This window comes from Erpetoichthys calabaricus, chromosome 10 (genome assembly GCF_900747795.2).
Source record: "Erpetoichthys calabaricus chromosome 10, fErpCal1.3, whole genome shotgun sequence".
Lineage (NCBI taxonomy): Eukaryota > Metazoa > Chordata > Cladistia > Polypteriformes > Polypteridae > Erpetoichthys > Erpetoichthys calabaricus.
The window spans coordinates 117,947,806-117,968,441 of record NC_041403.2 but is presented as its reverse complement, the minus strand read 5'-3'; the positions used below and the strand labels follow the sequence as shown (position 1 = coordinate 117,968,441).

The following is a 20,636-nucleotide window of genomic DNA, read 5'->3' as shown; positions in this document are numbered from 1 at the left end:
AAAATGAGAAATCCTTGCTCGCTACGGATTAACCCCTACGTGTCAAGCACAGCGCTGCAGGGAACGGAAGTTTCACCAGGAAAGACCAACACGGGCCCAGGCCTTCGACCTATGGGGAAAAATGACCCGTTGGCTACATCCCGGTGAGAACACGCCGGAGCACGTAGTCGAGGTAGTCACGGCCGACTTCCTCGTACATGTCCTTCCTGAAAACCTGATGAGGCCGGTACAAAGATTACCCTGGGCTGATATGGAAATAATTGAACGCCACTGATCTGCCAGTCAAACCAAGCGACCAGAGAAACATTGGCGAATCCTGCTCCAGCTGAAACAACCACAGTGAGAATCCAGCGTGGGACCCAGAGAACCCACCTAGAAAGAGGGAAAGGTCCCCCCTTCCACTAAGTTGTTACCGCTGCGCCGAACCAGAGCATACGGTGGCCATTTGCCCCAAAAAAAAAGAGACATAAAACATTCATTTGAACCCTTGGCTGAGATATAACAGGCATATGCTAATGCCAGCTATCAAAAATGGTGAATGCAGGACATCTATTGGGTTGTCTTGAAGAAGACTGCTGACATGCAGTTTAAGACCCTGGTGATGGCAAGTCCAGTCAAAAATCTGGGTCCTACAGATAACTACAGTATCAGGTAGTGGACATAGTGAAAGTTATTTGCTTTAAGAAAGAATCCAATGCTTGGTTGCTAAATGCAGTGTGCCACGATCTTAGATAGGCAAGGAATGTTAACTCAATACACCATGTGACTTCTGTCACAGCTGTAAACAACATGGCTGTGTGCCTTAAATGATGCCACCCAAGAAGAACGACCAGTCCAAAATGTCATTGCAATGACATGTCATAACAATAAAAGTAATTAACCATGCTGAAAAAGGTCACAGAATCCCAAGGTGCAGATAAAACAATTCATCACAGCTTCTGAGTTCTTATTTCTTCTTAGTTTTGCAGCTTAAACACATTTGAGATGTTGTTATATTAGTAATTTATGTGACATGAACAATTACAAAATGATAATGTATTTTTATCATGTTGTGAAATCAATAACTTTAACTAGATTACTGTGAAAAAGCATTTTGGTTCTGTCTGAAATTCTACATTATCATATCAGAAGCTAACAAGTCAAACAAAAAAGTGATAGCTAAGTCTTTCTGTGTTTGCATTCTCTTCTGTTCAAAACTCCAGATTTATTTTTTCTTCTTTCTTTTGATTTTTCTCAAAATTTGCTGCAAAAATAGGTTCCCTTGCTTTTACAAAAATTAGACTCAATAATGAGATTACCTCACCTTTTAAATTGAAAAAAAGTCACTTGGATGTGAGAACAACAGCAGTTGTGAAATAGCAATGCGCTTTACACAACACATTTGCTGACATCTTCTTTGTGCAACATTACAAACAGTCAGTCATTTTCCAAACCGCTATATCCCAACTACAGGGTCACGGGGGTCTGCTGGAGCCAATCCCAGCCAATACAGGACGCAGGACAGGAACAAACCTGGGCAGGGCGCCAGCCCACCGCAGAACATTACAAACATCAGAACACAAACCAGGAGAAGGAAGAAGACAGAAACACAAATGCCAGAATGCTCCAAAACCAGCATAAAACAGCTAAGAAGTGTAAACATCCTGACATCCTGTAGATTATTCAGAGTGAATGTGGTCGGCTTGTTTTGTGTGCTGTAGTAGTATATGGAGGTGAGTTTGAGAGCACAAAAGATACCAACATTTTGTGCTTCTTTCTTTTGTTTGTGTTTGAGGTTCTCAAGCATATATGCTACCAGCATCATTAGGTTTGGCTTTTGGGCTCTAAAATGTGACTAACTCCAGCCTCTCCCATCTGTGAAAATGTCGGCATACAGGATCTCAACGCACATCATTCCATGATCAAAAAGAAATTGCTCAAAATTTCTGAAAAAACATTATCAAATTCTATCAGTCTTCAAAGATTCATTAAGTAATTTCTAAGGAGTGACATTGTCAAATAACAGTCATTTAGGGCAGAAGTCAATGTTGAGCTGAAGCTCAAGAAGCTTATCATAATAATTCAAAACAAAGAAGTAACCTTTCTGATGTAGAGTTACTTATTTATTTTGGATTTTTTATATACTGTATACCTATATATATATATATATATATATATATATATATATATATATATATATATATATATATATATATATATATATATATATATATATCTATATATATATATATATACATACAATATCTACTCTATTCTATATATATAAAATCCTAAGCCTACAAGTGCAACCGTCACATTTTTTTCACGCTTTAAATCAGGTTTATTTTAAAACCTACATATATATGTTTGGTATCATTCTTTTCAGAATTTACCAGACTTTAATGTGATGTTGTTAGATGTTCAGATTCTTATTCTGTTTTAAAATTATAAGCTAAAAAATATCAAGAACTCACGTCTCGCGAGACGGGACTTGGTGCCAAAAGATTGAACCACACCCGTGGCCGGAAATAAAACACAAAGAGTAGGACAGCTGCTGTACAGGCTTTTAAATATTCGAAGTGCCGCACAAGACTCAGACCACACGGCACAGCAGCAGCAGCAAGCCAGCAGCTGATCGAGCAAAGAGGAGGTAAAAAAAAAAACTATTTGTTTCCCATTGTATCACTGTTTAAGAGGGAGTTTCGGAGGAGCAATGGTGTCTCCTTGGAGTGCATTCAGTCCCCCTCTTCACAACGCCAGCGGCGGAGACACGAAGCAAGCAGAGGGGAACCCCCTAGTGTATATATATATATATATATATATATATATATATATATATATATATATATATATATATATATATATATATATACAGTGGTGTGAAAAACTATTTGCCCCCTTCCTGATTTCTTATTCTTTTGCATGTTTGTCACACAAAATGGTTCTGATCATCAAACACATTTAACCATTAGTCAAATATAACACAAGTAAACACAAAATGCAGTTTTTAAATGGTGGTTTTTATTATTTAGGGAGAAAAAAAATCCAAACCTACATGGCCCTGTGTGAAAAAGTAATTGCCCCCTTGTTCAAAAATAACCTAACTGTGGTGTATCACACCTGAGTTCAATTTCCGTAGCCACCCCCAGGCCTGATTACTGCCACACCTGTTTCAATCAAGAAATCACTTAAATAGGAGCTGCCTGACACAGAGAAGTAGACCAAAAGCACCTCAAAAGCTAGACATCATGCCAAGATCCAAAGAAATTCAGGAACAAATGAGAACAGAAGTAATTGAGATCTATCAGTCTGGTAAAGGTTATAAAGCCATTTCTAAAGCTTTGGGACTCCAGCGAACCACAGTGAGAGCCATTATCCACAAATGGCAAAAACATGGAACAGTGGTGAACCTTCCCAGGAGTGGCCGGCCGACCAAAATTACCCCAAGAGCGCAGAGACAACTCATCCGAGAGGTCACAAAAGACCCCAGGACAACGTCTAAAGAACTGCAGGCCTCACTTGCCTCAATTAAGGTCAGTGTTCACGACTCCACCATAAGAAAGAGACTGGGCAAAAACGGCCTGCATGGCAGATGTCCAAGACGCAAACCACTGTTAAGCAAAAAGAACATTAGGGCTCGTCTCAATTTTGCTAAGAAACATCTCAATGATTGCCAAGACTTTTGGGAAAATACCTTGTGGACTGATGAGACAAAAGTTGAACTTTTTGGAAGGCAAATGTCCCGTTACATCTGGCGTAGAAGGAACACAGCATTTCAGAAAAAGAACATCATACCAACAGTAAAATATGGTGGTGGTAGTGTGATGGTCTGGGGTTGTTTTGCTGCTTCAGGACCTGGAAGGCTTGCTGTGATAGATGGAACCATGAATTCTACTGTCTACCAAAAAATCCTGAAGGAGAATGTCCGGCCATCTGTTCATCAACTCAAGCTGAAGCGATCTTGGGTGCTGCAACAGGACAATGACCCAAAACACACCAGCAAATCCACCTCTGAATGGCTGAAGAAAAACAAACTGAAGACTTTGGAGTGGCCTAGTCAAAGTCCTGACCTGAATCCAATTGAGATGCTATGGCATGACCTTAAAAAGGCGGTTCATGCTAGAAAACCCTCAAATAAAGCTGAATTACAACAATTTTGCAAAGATGAGTGGGCCAAAATTCCTCCAGAGCGCTGTAAAAGACTCATTGCAAGTTATCGCAAACGCTTGATTGCAGTTATTGCTGCTAAGGGTGGCCCAACCAGTTATTAGGTTCAGGGGGCAATTACTTTTTCACACAGGGCCATGTAGGTTTGGATTTTTTTTTCTCCCTAAATAATAAAAACCACCATTTACAAACTGCATTTTGTGTTTACTTGTGTTATATTTGACTAATGGTTAAATGTGTTTGATGATCAGAAACATTTTGTGTGACAAACATGCAAAAGAATAAGAAATCAGGAAGGGGGCAAATAGTTTTTCACACCACTGTATATATATATATATATATATATATATATATATATATATATATATATATATATATACTGTATATATATATATATACTGTATATATATATATATATATACTGTATTTCCCATTGGGATTAATAAAGTATCTATCTATCTATCTATCTATCTATCTATCTATCTATCTATCTATCTATCTATCTATCTATCTATTTATATATCTATATATATATATATATATATATATATATATATATATATATATATATATATATATATATATATATACCCCTCCTTTAACCGTCACCTTATCGTGGTGGAGGGGTTTGCGTGTCCCAATGATCCTAGGAGCTCTGTTGTCCGGGGCTTTATGCCCCTGGTAGGGCCACCCAAGGCAAACTGGTCCTAGGTGAGGGATGAGACAAAGAGCGGTTTAAACAAACCTCCTATGAAGAAAAACAATTTTGGACGGCGTTTTCCCTTGCCCGGACGCGGGTCACCGGGGCCCCACTCTGGAGCCAGGCCTGGAGGTGGGGCTCGATGGCGAGCACCTGGTGGCCGGGCCTGCACCCATGGGGCTCGGCCGGGCACAGCCCGAAGAGGCAACGTGGGTCCCCCTTCCCATGGGCTCACCACCTATGGGAGGGGCTAAGGAGGTCGGGTGCAGTGTGAGTTGGGTGGTGGCCGAAGGCGGGGACCTTGGCGGTCCAATCCTCGGCTACAGAAACTGGCTCTTGGGACGTGGAATGTCACCTCTCTGAAGGGGAAGGAGCCTGAGCTAGTGCGCGAAGTTGAGAGGTTCCGGCTAGATATAGTCGGACTCACCTCGACGCACAGCTTGGACTCTGGAACCAATCTCCTTGAGAGGGGCTGGACTCTCTACCACTCTGGAGTTGCCCCCGGTGAGAGGCGCCGAGCAGGTGTGGGTATACTTATTGCCCCCCAACTTGGAGCCTGTACATTGGGGTTTACCCCGGTGGACGAGAGGGTAGCCTCCCTTCGCCTTCGGGTGGGGGGACGGGTCCTAACTGTTGTTTGTGCGTATGCACCGAACAGCAGTTCGGAGTACCCACCCTTTTTGGAGTCCCTGGAGGGGGTGCTAGAGGGCATACCTTCTGGGGACTCCCTCGTTCTGCTGGGAGACTTCAATGCTCACGTGGGCAATGACAGTGAGACCTGGAAGGGCGTGATTGGGAGGAATGGCCCCCCTGATCTGAACCCGAGCGGTGTTTTGTTATTGGACTTCTGTGCTCGTCACGGATTGTCCATAACGAACACCATGTTCAAGCATAGGGGTGTTCATATGTGCACTTGGCACCAGGACACCCTAGGCCTCAGTTCGATGATCGACTTTGTGGTCGTGTCGTCGGACTTGCGGCCACATGTCTTGGACACTCGGGTGAAGAGAGGGGCGGAGCTGTCAACTGATCACCACCTGGTGGTGAGTTGGCTTCGATGGTGGGGGAGGATGCCGGTCAGGCGTGGTAGGCCCAAACGTGTTGTGAGGGTCTGCTGGGAACGTCTGGCAGAGCCCCCTGTCAGAAGTAGCTTCAACTCCCACCTCCGGCAGAACTTCGACCACATCCCGAGGGAGGTGGGGGACATTGAGTCCGAATGGGCCATGTTCCGTGCCTCTATTATTGAGGCAGCTGACCAGAGCTGTGGCCGTAAGGTGGTCGGTGCCTGTCGTGGCGGCAATCCCCGAACCCGTTGGTGGACACCGGCGGTGAAGGATGCCGTCAAGCTGAAGAAGGAGTCCTACAGGACCCTTTTGTCCTGTGGGACCCCAGAGGCAGCTGATAGGTACCGACAGGCCAAGCGGAATGCGGCTTTGGTGGTTGCTGAGGCAAAAACTCGGGCGTGGGAGGAGTTTGGGGAGGCCATGGAGAATGACTTTCGGACGGCTTCGAGGAGATTCTGGTCCACCATCTGGCGTCTCAGGAAGGGGAAGCAGTGCAGTGTCAACACTGTATATGGTGGGGATGGTGCGCTGCTGACCTCGACTCGGGACGTTGTGGGTCGGTGGGGGGAATACTTCGAAGACCTCCTCAATCCCATTAACATGCCTTCCAATGAGGAAGCAGAGCCTGGGGACTCAGAGGTGGGCTCCCCCATCTCTGGGACTGAGGTCACCGAGGTGGTCAAAAAACTCCTTGGTGGCAGGGCCCCGGGGGTGGATGAGATACGCCCGGAGTTCCTCAAGGCTCTGGATGTTGTAGGACTGTCTTGGCTGACACGCCTCTGCAACATCGCATGGACATCAGGGACAGTGCCTCTGGATTGGCAGACCGGGGTGGTGGTCCCCCTCTTTAAGAAGGGGGATCGGAGGGTGTGTTCCAACTACAGAGGGATCACACTCCTCAGCCTCCCTGGAAAAGTCTATTCAGGGGTCCTGGAGAGGAGGGTCCGTCGGATAGTCGAGCCTCGGATTCAGGAGGAACAGTGTGGTTTTCGTCCTGGTCGCGGAACAGTGGACCAGCTCTATACCCTTAGCAGGGTCCTGGAGGGTGCATGGGAGTTTGCCCAACCAGTCTACATGTGTTTTGTGGACTTAGAAAAGGCATTCGACCGTGTCCCTCGGGGAATCCTGTGGGGGGTACTCCGAGAGTATGGGGTACCGGCCCCCCTGATAAGGGCTGTTCAGTCCCTGTACGATCGGTGCCAGAGCTTGGTCCGCATTGCCGGCAGTAAGTCGAACCCGTTTCCAGTGAGAGTTGGACTCCGCCAGGGCTGCCCTTTGTCACCGATTCTGTTCATAACTTTTATGGACAGAATTTCTAGGCGCAGCCAGGGTGTTGAGGGGGTCCGGTTTGGTGGGCTCAGGATTGGGTCACTGCTTTTTGCAGATGATGTTGTCCTGTTTGCTTCATCAGGCCGTGATCTTCAGCTCTCTCTGGATCGGTTCGCAGCCGAGTGTGAAGCGGCTGGGATGAGAATCAGCACCTCCAAATCCGAGACCATGGTCCTCAGCCGGAAAAGGGTGGAGTGCCCCCTCAGGGTTGGTAGCGAGATCCTGCCCCAAGTGGAGGAGTTCAAGTATCTCGGGGTCTTGTTCACGAGTGAGGGAAGAATGGAGCGTGAGATCGACAGGCGGATCGGTGCGGCATCCGCAGTAATGCGGGCATTGCATCGGTCTGTCGTGGTGAAAAAGGAGCTGAGCCGCAAGGCGAAGCTCTCAATTTACCAGTCGATCTATGTTCCTACCCTCACCTATGGTCATGAGCTATGGGTAGTGACCGAAAGAACGAGATAGCGAATACAAGCGGCTGAAATGAGTTTCCTCCGCAGGGTGTCTGGGCTTTCCCTTAAAGATAGGGTGAGAAGCTCAGTCATCCGGGAGGGGCTCAGAGTAGAGCCGCTGCTCCTCTGCATCGAGAGGAGTCAGATGAGGTGGCTCGGGCATCTGATCAGGATGCCTCCTGGACGCCTCCCTGGTGAGGTGTTCCGGGCACGTCCAACCGGGAGGAGGCCCCGGGGAAGACCCAGGACACGCTGGAGGGACTATGTCTCTCGACTGGCCTGGGAACGCCTTGGGATTCTCCCGGAAGAGCTAGAAGAAGTGGCCGGGGAGAGGGAAGTCTGGGCATCTCTGCTCAAGCTGCTGCCCCCGCGACCCGACCTCGGATAAGCGGGAGACAATGGATGGATGGATGGATGGATATATATATATATATATATATATATATACTGTATATAAAGAGAGAGAGAGAAAGAGGTGACCAGGCAGGCAAACAAGTTAGAGTCAGTCAGTCAGTCATTCTCCAACCCGCTATATCCTAACACAGGGTCAAGGGGGTCTGCTGGAACCAATCCCAGGGTGCAAGGCAGGAACAAATCCCAGGCAGGGCACTAGCCCACCACAGGACACACACAAACACACTAGGGACAATTTAGGATTGCCAATGCACCTAACCTGCGTGTCTTTGGACTGTGGGAGGAAGCCCACGGTCCACGTGGAGAGCATGCAAACTCTATGCAGGGAGGACCCGGGAAGCGAACCCAGGTCTCCTTACTGCGAGGCAGCAGCACTACCACTGCGACACTGTAAAGTTGGAGTACCACCCTGGTAATTCAATTTAATGTTAACACAAAAGACAGCTGATAACAGTTGAAAACAAAAATGCTTTCTTTAGCGGTAAGCGTTGCAATGACTAGCTGGAGCCTTGTCCTCTGCAGAAGTCAGTATAGCATCTAATGCCACTTTCCAGGAAGGCTTTATATTGTGAAAACCAGAAAGGGTGGAGTTTTTCTCAGGTGTTAGGTTGGGATGGGGTCAGTCGTCCCACTTGGGTGTTTTTTTCTTGGCTGCAGTGGAGGAAGGAGAAGATAATGTTCGTGTCAGCACTCCCTCTCATCCCTGGATGGTACTGTTTACCTCATTAGACCCAGGAAGGTGGTCCCTAGACACAATGCATGACAAAATAGTAAAAATATCTAAGTAATCAATGTAGACCTCAACATTAACATTTGCAGTGCACCATCTATTGGAATAAATTTTGTAATGCATGTCATAAAAAATGCATTGATTTGTCATGCCAACAAATAGTACATCATACATAAAATGCTACTACCACTGTTTGTGATGTGCCATACGTTGGAATGACATATACAATGCATAAGTCTCTGTTATATGCCATTTGGTATGAGATTCATAACAACGGTGATAATGTTTGTGATGCAGGATCTGTTGGAGTGACAGAGTCATAGTAAATGGACAGACACACAGATCCACAAACACAGAGACACTTGTCCATTTATTTAGTTGAAATAGGGGGCTGTGCCCCCTGCTTGCTTCGCGCACCCACCCCCTCCCCTCCCCTGCCCCCCGTGGGGCACACTGTGCGCCAGCCACTTCGCGTCTCTGCTGCTCGTGTTGTGAAGGGGGGGCTGAAACCACGCTAAGGAGATGTGGTGGGATCAGCTGCTGTCCTGCTGCTGCTGGCGAGCTGCATGTTCTGCTTGTCGCGCTGCGCGTCGATCATTTAAAAGCCTGTGCAGCAGCTGTCCTTTTGTCTCACTGCCTTGTCTCGTGGGATGTTAAATTGTCTCTTGTGGGACTTTAAAGTGTCTCCGAGAACTTCCAAGATTTTTTTTATAATAGATATATTTACAGCATAATTTATTCTGGCTAGTTACAAATAGCCTTCATGGGAACATACAGTTAATTTTAGCTATCCACTGGGGTAACATTGCTAAAAACCCCGCCAATACAGGAACCGCAGAAACTGAAGCATTTGATCCTGTGGGATAAAAGGTGGTTAGGTTCGGGTGGGATGCTGACTTGGGGGGGTGGGGGGTTGGCCAGCAGTGGGAGACTGGGTTGGTTGGACACACTACTCCTCTGCTCTCACCCCTTGAGACTCTTTATTGATCTTTAAGGTTCACTTATGGAAACTTCCTCTATAGTTAAGTTTGATCATCTTCGTGGTGCTCTGCCAGAGGCCATGAGAGACCACCACAGAGCTGATCTGAGGACCTCAACTAAAACATCCAATTGAACGGGTTGTGTGTACAAAAGGCAGGGACTTAATCAGTGAGAGCTTATGAGGACTAGCACTTACTGGGAACTTCATGGGGAACAACTGCAAGTTCTGGTCCCCATCAGAAATGGGGTTCAACGGCTTACCCACAGCACTCACCACCAGCTAGACACATGATGCTCCATTCAGTGTACTGCATGTGCAGCCCTGGACATCTAAAGTCATCACAGACCTGTTATTGCTCAATGTCACGTTTCACTGCTGTGTGACAGAATTTTGTGTGATTTGTGATGGAATTTTTTTCACCTGCATATGAATGTGAAAAGGTGCAATTAGACCGTGAATAAGGGAAATGGCTAACACTTTTGCTATAGCAGATAAGTAAATTCTCAAGAACAGAATCAATTGATAGTAAGGATTAACTGTAGGTTTTTGTGTAAATTGCTTGTAAATTGCTTGTAAAGCCACCCCAATGAGTCCATCTATTGTATTACTTCATATGAAATATTTTTCCACTTTCCAAGCTACAAGTATTATGATTTTTAAACAACTGAATGAAGCATTTTCAGAGCCTTCAGGATATTCATTTCCTTCCACTGAAGATGTTATACAATGCTTAGTTCAATTTAACTTCATATTGCAATTGCTAAATTACATTCATTAAGCTCTTTCTTTTTGTGTTTTCATAGGTTGCTTACAGAGCCCAACAAGGGAAAATATGTCAAGCTGTTGGCAAAATGGTTCTAGTCTGGGTGTTGGCATTCCTGCTGTATGGCCCTGCCATAATGACATGGGAGTATATTGCTGGGGTCAGCACTGTTGAAAATGAAGAATGCTATGCAGGGTTTTATTATAACTGGCATTTTCTAATGACGGCATCAACTGTGGAGTTCTTCACTCCTTTTGTAAGTGTAACCTTCTTTAATTTGAGCATATACCTGAATATCCGAAGGCGCACTAAACCTCGAAGCGAAGGGATTAAAGAGATGTGGGTCAAAGCCAAGGCAGGTGGGCAAAAGGGGAAGGCCTTGCACCACCTTTTTTTCTTCAAATTGCAAAATCCTGAAGATTCCAAAACAAAAGAAAAGAAGATGACCCAAAAAAAGTCTCATGCAATGACAACAAAGGTTGAGATCCAGCATGGCAATTCAGAGTCTGCGGATTTGATCAGACCCCTTGGCGAGGGTCCTTCAGACAAGCCCGATGGCGCTAACTGCAATGATATTCAATCCCAAAGCATACTTCCTTTAGATGGACATATAAGAGTAATTTCCAATAATTCTTCTCACAGGTTCAGGCTTCTCAGAGACAAAAAGGTGGCCAAGTCTCTTGCTATCATTGTCTGTACCTTTGGGGTTTGCTGGGCACCTTACACCTTGCTGATGATTATCCGGGCAGCTTGTAATGACACTTGTGTATCCAAGGACTGGTATGAGGTAACCTTCTGGCTTCTTTGGATTAACTCAGCCATTAATCCTGTTCTTTATCCTTTGTGTCATAATAGTTTTAGAAAGGCATTTGTAAAGATTCTCTGCCAGAAAAAATTCAAGATCAAGCCTCAGATGAGTTTGAAATATACGTAAGTGAACATAATAATCTATTTAAAAAGAGTCATGAATCATTCCTGTCAAAGAATCTTGTCTTCATCATCTTGTGGCTTTGAGCATCAGATGTTACCAAAAAAGAGGTGACCCAAGTAGTAAAAATATAAAAACAATATCCAAGGTGAATAGCAGACATACAGTATACAGACTATTCCATTTCATCAGGAAAACAACATCTATTATTTTCTCAATGTGAACTTCAGAGAGATGGGTGTTTGGATTAACCGCTTTCTCAGATGGATTGAAATTATCATCAAGTTCCTCTTTTTAATGCTGTTATTACTGAAATTGTCTTTTTGTCCTTCAGCTTCTGCAAACATCCCTGCCTCCTACCACTGTGGCATCACACTTATCTCACACATGTGCATTTTTGAAATAACTGTTCCAATGTGCCCATGATGAGCAAAGATTATGGAGAAATGTCAGGATGCACATGAAGGTCAACAGGTCCTTTGATTTTCGTCATGGGAGTCTCGCCACATAAATTTTGAAACAATTCTAGGGAATTTCCTCTTGAGAATTTCACTTCATGAACCAAGTGATTGAACACTGGCTCAAACAACTCTGGAAGTGGTGATTGAATCTGCATTGTTATTCAGCTTTGAAAATCTGCACTTAGCTAGTAAACAGCTGCAATTGTAAGGCAATCTCATCCAATCTGATGCTTGTATTTATTCTGTCATAAAGTAAAGACAGATTTGTGGAGGTAGATTGGGAGAAATACAGTATACACTGTATCAGTGAGAGGAAGATGACCAGCAGGAAGAGTCATGTGGAGCATATCAGGGGGCTACTTTTAATGATAATCTTAACTGATTGACAGGAGCATCCCTTCGGGGGGATAAAAATAGATAGCACTCAAGTCCCCAGGTGGGTCTCACCAGAGACCATGGAACTGTAATTATCTATAGGTTGCATAAGTTATATTTATTTGTCCAAGCGCTGGAATACTATATTTCTTTGTATCATTGAAGTCTGTTGTCTCAGATTTTGAAGCTAATGCCATCTTTGTGCCTCTAAAGCCAACCTTCATGTTTAAAACATCCTTTTATAAGAAAATGCCTTTGTACAAGTGCTCTCCTGCAAATTGTGTCAGTCCATGAGTGAAGAAGCAGGCCATCCATGGGCCTAACAGTGTCCACACCAGTTTTCCCTAAAGTGGACCACTTTTGCTTTTTTTAACAAAGAATTGACGTCCACTATTTTGCTTCTTTCACAGAGCACTTCTTTTGATTACAGCCTGCCTGAAGAAAAGGGGCCTCAAAAGCTTGCATATTATAAACTTTTTAGTTAGCCAATACAAGGTGTCATTTTGCTTGACTTCTCATTGCATCCATAAGGGCTACCATGGTACAACAAACACCCAACTACTACAGAGCACTTCTCTGTAACATTCATAATTCATTCTTATTTCATTCTTCATCAGATTTTGCTGCAAGGTAAAAGAAAAATTGAATGGCAGAAAACCTGCCATGTGCCAATGATGTGCCTTTGGCAGGCTAGACGAGCAGTTTTAAAGGAGCAGAGGATAAAATCAAGACAAAATAGTAGTGAGGATCAAGCCTGGGTATTCAAAACCAAAAAATCACAAGGCCAAGGGTCAAAAAAATGGTCCTTAAGAAAATCACAAACAATGCAGTTTTAGAATGTATCTGTAGATTCAATTGGGCACTGTGATGGTCCAAGCTGGCTCCACATCCTTTGGTAAATTTAACCCAGAACCCGTCAATAATCATAAACTAAGAATGATACGGGCAAATGAGGACACATAATACTGCAAGATATGGTGCACATTGTTCAAGTATTTTTATTACAATAAAATAGTCAGGGATTCAAAAAACCCAAAGAGCTACATTGAAGTGCTGAAAGTTGTTCAATAAATAAATATTCCATAAAATCAAAGCATAGGTGGAAGTCAGAGAGTCAATAAACAAACAATAAATAATACATTAAAATGGGTTTTAAATCATGGCAGGAAACTGTCCTGTTAAAACTCACGAGCCCTGGTGCTTCCTTCTAAAAACGGACATCTCCTCTGTTTACCCCAGCCAGAGGAGACATCCTCCCCAAAGGCACAGCCAGCCATTAGAATAAAGGCTCAGGTCCTAGGCCCCATGTTAAGCCTCACTTCTCCGACTCCTGCTTCCACTAGTCGGCCTTATGAGGGAGCCCTCTTGAGCAGTGGGTCACTCCAGCTACCTGAAAACACTCAGATGAGGTGACTCTCTTCAGCCCCTTTGAGTGCCGGCCACACAGTCCTCCTTGGGGATCTCTACTCAGCTGCCTGCCTCCACTCTACCACACACTGGTTCCTCACAATCCCAGCATCTATTCTTGGGTGCAAGTGCTGCAATCATCTACTCCAAGGTGTGAATGAAGCACTTGACCATTCCATTTGTGTTTATGAATCTGCCAAGCACACAATGAACCTCAGAGCGGCGAGTGTACATTGTCACATGCACCTGTGTCCTTCCACTAGAGCCAGCACAATCCACAATCCTCTCCCATCACAGGCATTCCACATGGTGCCGGCTTAAATACTATCATGTTCATGATATCACATAGTGTGATTATGTTAGCAATGGTGGTGCACTTGAAAAACCAAATGGTAACATGATAGTAACAAACAGTAAAACAAGTCCAAAGGTGAAGAAGCAAAACTATAATAAACCTTAAATACCCAACTATCTAAACCTTAGAAAATAATAATAAGGCAGACAGAAACAAGTGATACTTCTCAAGACATTATAAAGACTTAAAACAGAATCGTGACACCCTTGGCTTCCTAGCCTACTCCAAAGCTTGCTGGCTTTCACTTTTGTGCTAGCTAACAGATCCAGCTAATAAAAATTACATCAAAATTCCAAGGCTGGCAGAATAGCCTACAATGAACCCACACAATACAGTGAATGCAGGGTATCAGAAATATGAGGAGATGGTGTTCTTCACACTCTGGGGGGAAAGAGCTTGAGGCAATCCGGAGTGTTATGCAGTGGTGTCACTAGTGGAGTGTGGACTGCACTGGGTGACATCCAAATGATTGTTTGGCTGAAATCACCACAGGGAAACCAACCACTCGATGAAAGGATCAGGTGTCCATGTTTCATTAATAGTGGGGAATACAGTGCTGCATTAAACACTCTACATTGCATCTCTCTGTTAAGAAGCTCTTTTCATCAAGTCACCCCAGGGCCTGTGGGCATCTTAATCCAGTGTTGATTGGGTGACACCAACCGTAGTGAGGCCACTGGTGCTATGGTCAAGTAGCTACTGAGTATGTCTCACTGCAGAGAAGCTGTCCAACATGGCCTATTAATGCTGCTTTCATGTGCTCTCGGACAGATGGTAAATGCGAGTTTCCAAATCCAACGTGAATGCACAACAAACTCTACACTACAAATCCAACAATTCAGACAAAAACAAAGCTGGCTGAATTGAGTTCATAAATAAAATAAAACACAACCTGCTCAGCTAGAAATGCCATTTTTTTTTGCCAAATTCTAAATTTCGTTTAGGGCAAAGTGATACACGTTAAATACTTTTATTTTTCTCCTTATTTCAACAAAAAGTATCTTTAATTGCTTGTTTTTGCAGATCTAGTATAAAATCAATAGCGACCTTATGGTTCTTTGAAAAGTCCAGAAGGAAACCCACATGAATGCAATGAAGTGAGAAAGTGAAATGCCACAACTCAGAGCTTTGAATATTTTGAGTGCACAAGAACGCAGAGTAATAGTGAATTCATTAAAGAATGGTGCTCTGAAAAGTCGAGGGTGATTTAAAGAGACTTTTTTGAGGTTCAGGATGGTTCTTCAGCAATCTTTTTGTTTGAAATGAGTAAAAATTTGCATAGAACACTTCCAACTTCTCAGAAATGCAGGCTGTACACTGATGGACAACATTTGGCTAAAATAAAATAATAAAAAAAAAGATCTCCCTACTAAAGCACCTCAAATCAGCTGTCCCTGAAACGTAGTTAAGTTCAACAGGGTCTTCGATATTATTTAGTAGTTCTGGCATATTTTGTCATGACACAGATTATGCCTCATTGTTGTATTTTTCTGTTTGTGAATGTAATCCCGGACACCTATCCTATCCCAAATGGAGATCTCCTTGGCATATTAGTCATTAGGTCTCTCCGTTATTAGAGAGAACCAAGTGTAGCATCCACAAATACAAAACACGATGCAATGGAGGCAATAAAGTTTGACCATTTTTTTAGTTGCTTAATCAAATTCTACTGAGGAAGAATGCAAAATATGGCACGGTGGTTCACATTCTTGTTTCATGGCTCTAGAAAACTGAACTCGATTCCTGGCCTGTAAGGGGTTTTGTGAGGTTTTCCAATGTCCTCCCACGTTCCAAAGATATGTGATTTGGGCTGACTGACATGCTTAAACTTATGCTTGTGTGCATAAGTGTTCCCTATGATAAAGACCTGAGGAGGGGGGTTTGGGGGTCCTCTCTAGTGTTGTCTGCAACTTTTAAATTAGTAACACATTAAGAACAGGATGGATAGATGAGTTCAGAAAATGAATCAATGGGACAAGCGCAGAGCTGCTAGGTACATTCTATTTATTCCTCCTTTATAAAAACTGGGGTGAAAAATGTATTCAATTCATTGACTATTCCTTACTCTATTCAATGACTTTTTACTGAAGCTTCCTTTAAGCTTTTTCTTATTTTTTTACGTTTTTTTAAGATGTTAGAAGTGTTTTGTTTCCTTTCTCATATCTTCCGGTGAATATTTTTCTTTAGTAATTTGGGATACTTTTTGTTTCAGGTTGCAATTTTTTATACTCCTCTTGGAGTGTACTTTTTCATTCTTTCATGCTGTTCTGAAAATTACTTAAGTATTCATCTGATGCCTGCATTTCACAGATGAGTCTACTTATACAGAAATACAGGAGATTTTATAGCAAGTCTTAACATGCTTATCTCAGCAGTGGGCCAAAGGAAGCATATATATATATATATATATATATATATATATATATATATATATATATATATATATATATATATATATATATATATATATATATATATATTTGATCTGTCACCTCCCATAAAGTTTGACTTCATCTATAATAAGCACTCAGCAGGGATTTTTTCTTGATTGAGAACTGGTGGTTTTAACAGATAGTACCTATTATGGCATCAGCACGGCACATTTCCAAAGGTGTGCTGAAAAACGCTTGCTTATTTGCCAGTCATAGGTACACAGCTACTGAGTAATCCTCACATTTAAACTCTACCCTTTACTGATCACGATTCATGAAATTTAAGTTCACTAACCTGGTGCTAACAATTTTCAGTAGTTTCAAAGTGATGCTGAAGCAGTGTTCTGATTTATTCCAAATTAGAGATGGAATTATGGCTGCCTAATATCTTTGGTTGAAATCCCAGTCAGTGTAGAGCCTGCACCCCCTTTTCATGTCCATTTGATTGTCTCTTCTAGTCCAGACCTATTTCACATTATACACATGTCCGTCCACTCCAAATTGGCGGAATTACAAATGTCCAGGGTTGGGTCCCAAAGGCCAAACTCCTGATGAACTGGAATTGGAAGACATGTGCTGTGAAAATGAATAAACAAACAAATAAACAAACAACCCAATAAATAAGTAAATATTGAAAGCTAACAGCAAAGGCATACAGTACATGCATAATGTACCACATGTTGACAAGGAATAAGGTCATTCAGCACAGGCAACATGCACAAAATAGTGACAGGCTGGCTTTGCCTTCACTAGAGTCTCTAGCATGGCTTGGTCCGTATAGTTAAATCCATTCTATGTTCTAAAAATTATATAATTTAATAGAGGTGCATCACAGTCTAGTAATAACCTTTATTAACAGCCTTTCACTTATGGATGCATTGCTTGGTGGGAAAACAGGAACACTACATGATTACCTTATTATCTAGAGAGTCTAATTAAGAAGAAAAACTACTTGGCACACTATTCTAAGTAAATGACAGAAAGAAATTAAAAGCCAAAGCATTTGGTGTTAAGGAGAGGAGTGCTGATGATGGAGGGCATAAGCAGATGAGGCAAAGGATGCAACTCAGGGGATACTGAGGCCAGATCTTGTTTTTTCTTTTTTTATGGTTGTTTTCATATGTGGAAGGGCAGCTTGCAGACAAAAATAAAATGAATAAAATTCCTGTAGAGGAGATGGCCTATCTGTAACTGTTTAGAACAGATTTAGATTTCTTTTTTTGGAAGAGAGAGAGGTTGGGAGCAGGCACTGATTACAGTGTGTTGCCACACCCACCACACGATGAACCACCAGGATTGGGACCCGAGTGCAGCCGTGCAACAGGTGACACCTCAGCATCACACAGGAACAGTGTGAGGTTTTTATGGTGGCTGGAGTGCCAATCCTGCTACCAACCCCTCAGTTTTCCCTGCAAGTTGGAGGACATGCTGGTAGGGCTGGATGCAGATTAACGTCATACCTAGGACAGAGGAGTTGCAGGTTAAGGGCCTTGCTGAAGGGCCCGGTGGAGTAGAGTCACTTCTGCCATTTATGGGATTCATACCAGCAATTTATAATTGCCAGCAAAGATCCATAGACTCAGAGCCACCACTCCATCCATTTTTTTGAACGGCAGCCTTTAATACACCATTGTGTTAAAAACAGTCAGCCTTGGTCAGTGCTGCTGGCTAGAAGTGTAAAACTGCCTCCCCGCCAGTTGAATTGGAGAGCTAAAAGAGAAAGAAGCAAAATTCACTCGAGTAGTAGTATGCCTGCTCACAGTCCTGAAGAAAAGACAGCTGTATAAGCTCAGTGGATGGAATAGCTGTGCTTTTTCATGATATACCTGTTAGATGTACTGTACATTGTTGTTTTTAGCAATATTTTATCTAATACTATTAATTTTAAAAAAAGTTTTATCAATGTCATAGAGCTGTTTACAATTTTACAGTATTTAAGTATAAAAAATGTCAAGATGACAAAATACAACTTGTTAAAACTTAAGACTATATGTTTAAACAAATCTGACTTTCACTACCACTGCAAAATAAAGATATTCTCTTCATCTGTTGCAGTTTAAATATGCCAAGCTAAAGGATCCTAAACCTTTCTAATATCTTAGATCAAATCAAAAATAAAGTAGAAGTGAAACAACTTCATTTTGGCTCCATGTTTATTTGTCTAATAAGTCTGGAAGATTTATGCTGGTTCATTTCCCATTCTGCACATTAGGCACTACTGTACTGCTTTGTGTTTTCTGCTATTGTGCAAGGAGACAAACTCTTTGTAAATTTCCTGTCACTGTTCAAAAACTTTTTTATTATTATATTTATTTGCTTTAAAAAATTGTTGTAATGCAAACAATATAGATCAGCAAACAGGATTAATGATTCCAGGATCATCTATCTATCTATCTATCTATCTATCTATCTATCTATCTATCTATCTATCTATCTATCTATCTATCTATCAGCTTTATACATTGATAGAGAGCCAGATTTGGAAAACATTAATAAGAAATTATCATTTAAAGACCCTGTAATTCTTTAGTGAAAATGTGAATAGAGGCCTGCCAGATTTACAAAAATATAGGAGGATAATTCTGTTTAATTTTAGCTAAAATAATACATCATGTGTAACTTGTACACATGTAATGTAAGTTGTAGCATAACTGTGCTTACATACAAGTACTGTCTAGTATGTCTAATTTTAATGATTAAAAAGTGGTATATTACAGCTAATCTTAATTTAACTCAAGATTAGGTGTCATGGGGATGCTTAAACATTTATGAATTACTATTTGCTACACTAGCTCATGTAGTCACACTCTGTGACATGAAGTGATATTTACAGTGAGCCACTGTGCTTAACACCCGGTTTAATGTGGCACCTCAGTTTGAGGCAAACAGCATTCTGTATTTTAATGACCAATCAACATCAACTTCCTGTTTATTGCAAAAAATACTGGGCCAATAAGAAGTAAAGAAGATGGAAATGATCGCAGCTCTCTTTTCTTGATCAGCCCACCATGCTCAAGGCATCACTGTAGCATCACAAGCACTTTGTTGAATTTCCTATTCGAGTGTGACTCCAGTCCTGCTGATGCCCTGTCCAGAAGTGACTCCTGCCTTACTCCAAATGCTGTGGGGATAGACCCTGCTCCTCATAACTCTATTAATAGATTAAGTGTTGTCCAACAATGGATTGATATGTGGATGAAAACAAACCATTTTCCTCTACTTCAATTTAAATATCATACAATTATAAATTATGTACAGTGAGTTTGCCTGGACAGACAAATAAATGGGCAGAGTGTTAATTTGAGTCCAAAAGTGCAAAATAATGTAAAGTATACAAAATATGCAATTTAAGGTTCTTTTTGAATATTTTTATTTTCTGATCCTTTTATTATAGGTCTTTCAGCTGGCTCATAAGTTAGCTGACAGAAGTCAATTTGATAAAGCAAGCTTTATCACATGTGATCAAAAGAAATTTTTAAAACCTTGCAGTGCCTGATTTGTCGTTGGCATTCATTACAAGAAGCAGTTCCGTTCCCTTCCCGTTTTGTCAGATGCTTACCTGAACTGCCTGAACTTAATAAAGCAGTCATTGCCATTGTCAATCATTTAATGAATTATTGAGATGTTAATCAATCATTTATTCAATTATTACTTCTGCCCTTGGCATTGTCAGTAGTTAATCAGATAATTCAGTAAGCTCCCACTTTATTTTGTGTAACTTTCTCTGTATTTGGGATTTCTGGCCATTAAACTTATATTAAGGTAACTGAAGCACACTTATAGTAAGAAACAGAATAATCCAATTTGTTGATAAAAAATGATAAAAATATGATAACTGCTTATACATTGACATAGTCTGTCTTTTATGTCTTGCATCCTGTTTTCTAACATGTAACACTGCAGGTGAGGCTGTCTGGTCTTAGATGCCTTACTGGTCTTCTAGATTTTCTTGGGGTTAACAGCTTTTCAGTTTAGCATTTCACATTTGGAATTTTAGCATAGCATCACAGTCAGCTTCTCCTTGGTCTAATGCACAGCTTTTGGGTGAGAGACAGCTGGACAATTATGTTGCAATTCAATGCTTTTGTCTCCAGTTTAGTT

General features: G+C 42.1%; 2 protein-coding genes across 2 annotated transcripts in view; both read left to right on the top strand.

The window, feature by feature from the left end:
- The window catches only part of LOC114658567 (histamine H3 receptor-like), a 38,277-nt gene extending 26,330 nt beyond the window's left edge, over positions 1-11,947 (top strand). The window contains exon 3 of the mRNA XM_028810604.2: positions 10,618-11,947. Coding sequence (XP_028666437.1) covers positions 10,618-11,511 — 894 coding nt within the window. The 3' untranslated portion in view covers positions 11,512-11,947. The remainder of the gene's footprint in view (positions 1-10,617) is intronic.
- Positions 1-20,636, top strand: part of LOC114659356 (proteasome subunit alpha type-7-like) — a 592,565-nt gene that overhangs the window by 378,407 nt on the left and 193,522 nt on the right. The window lies entirely within an intron of this gene.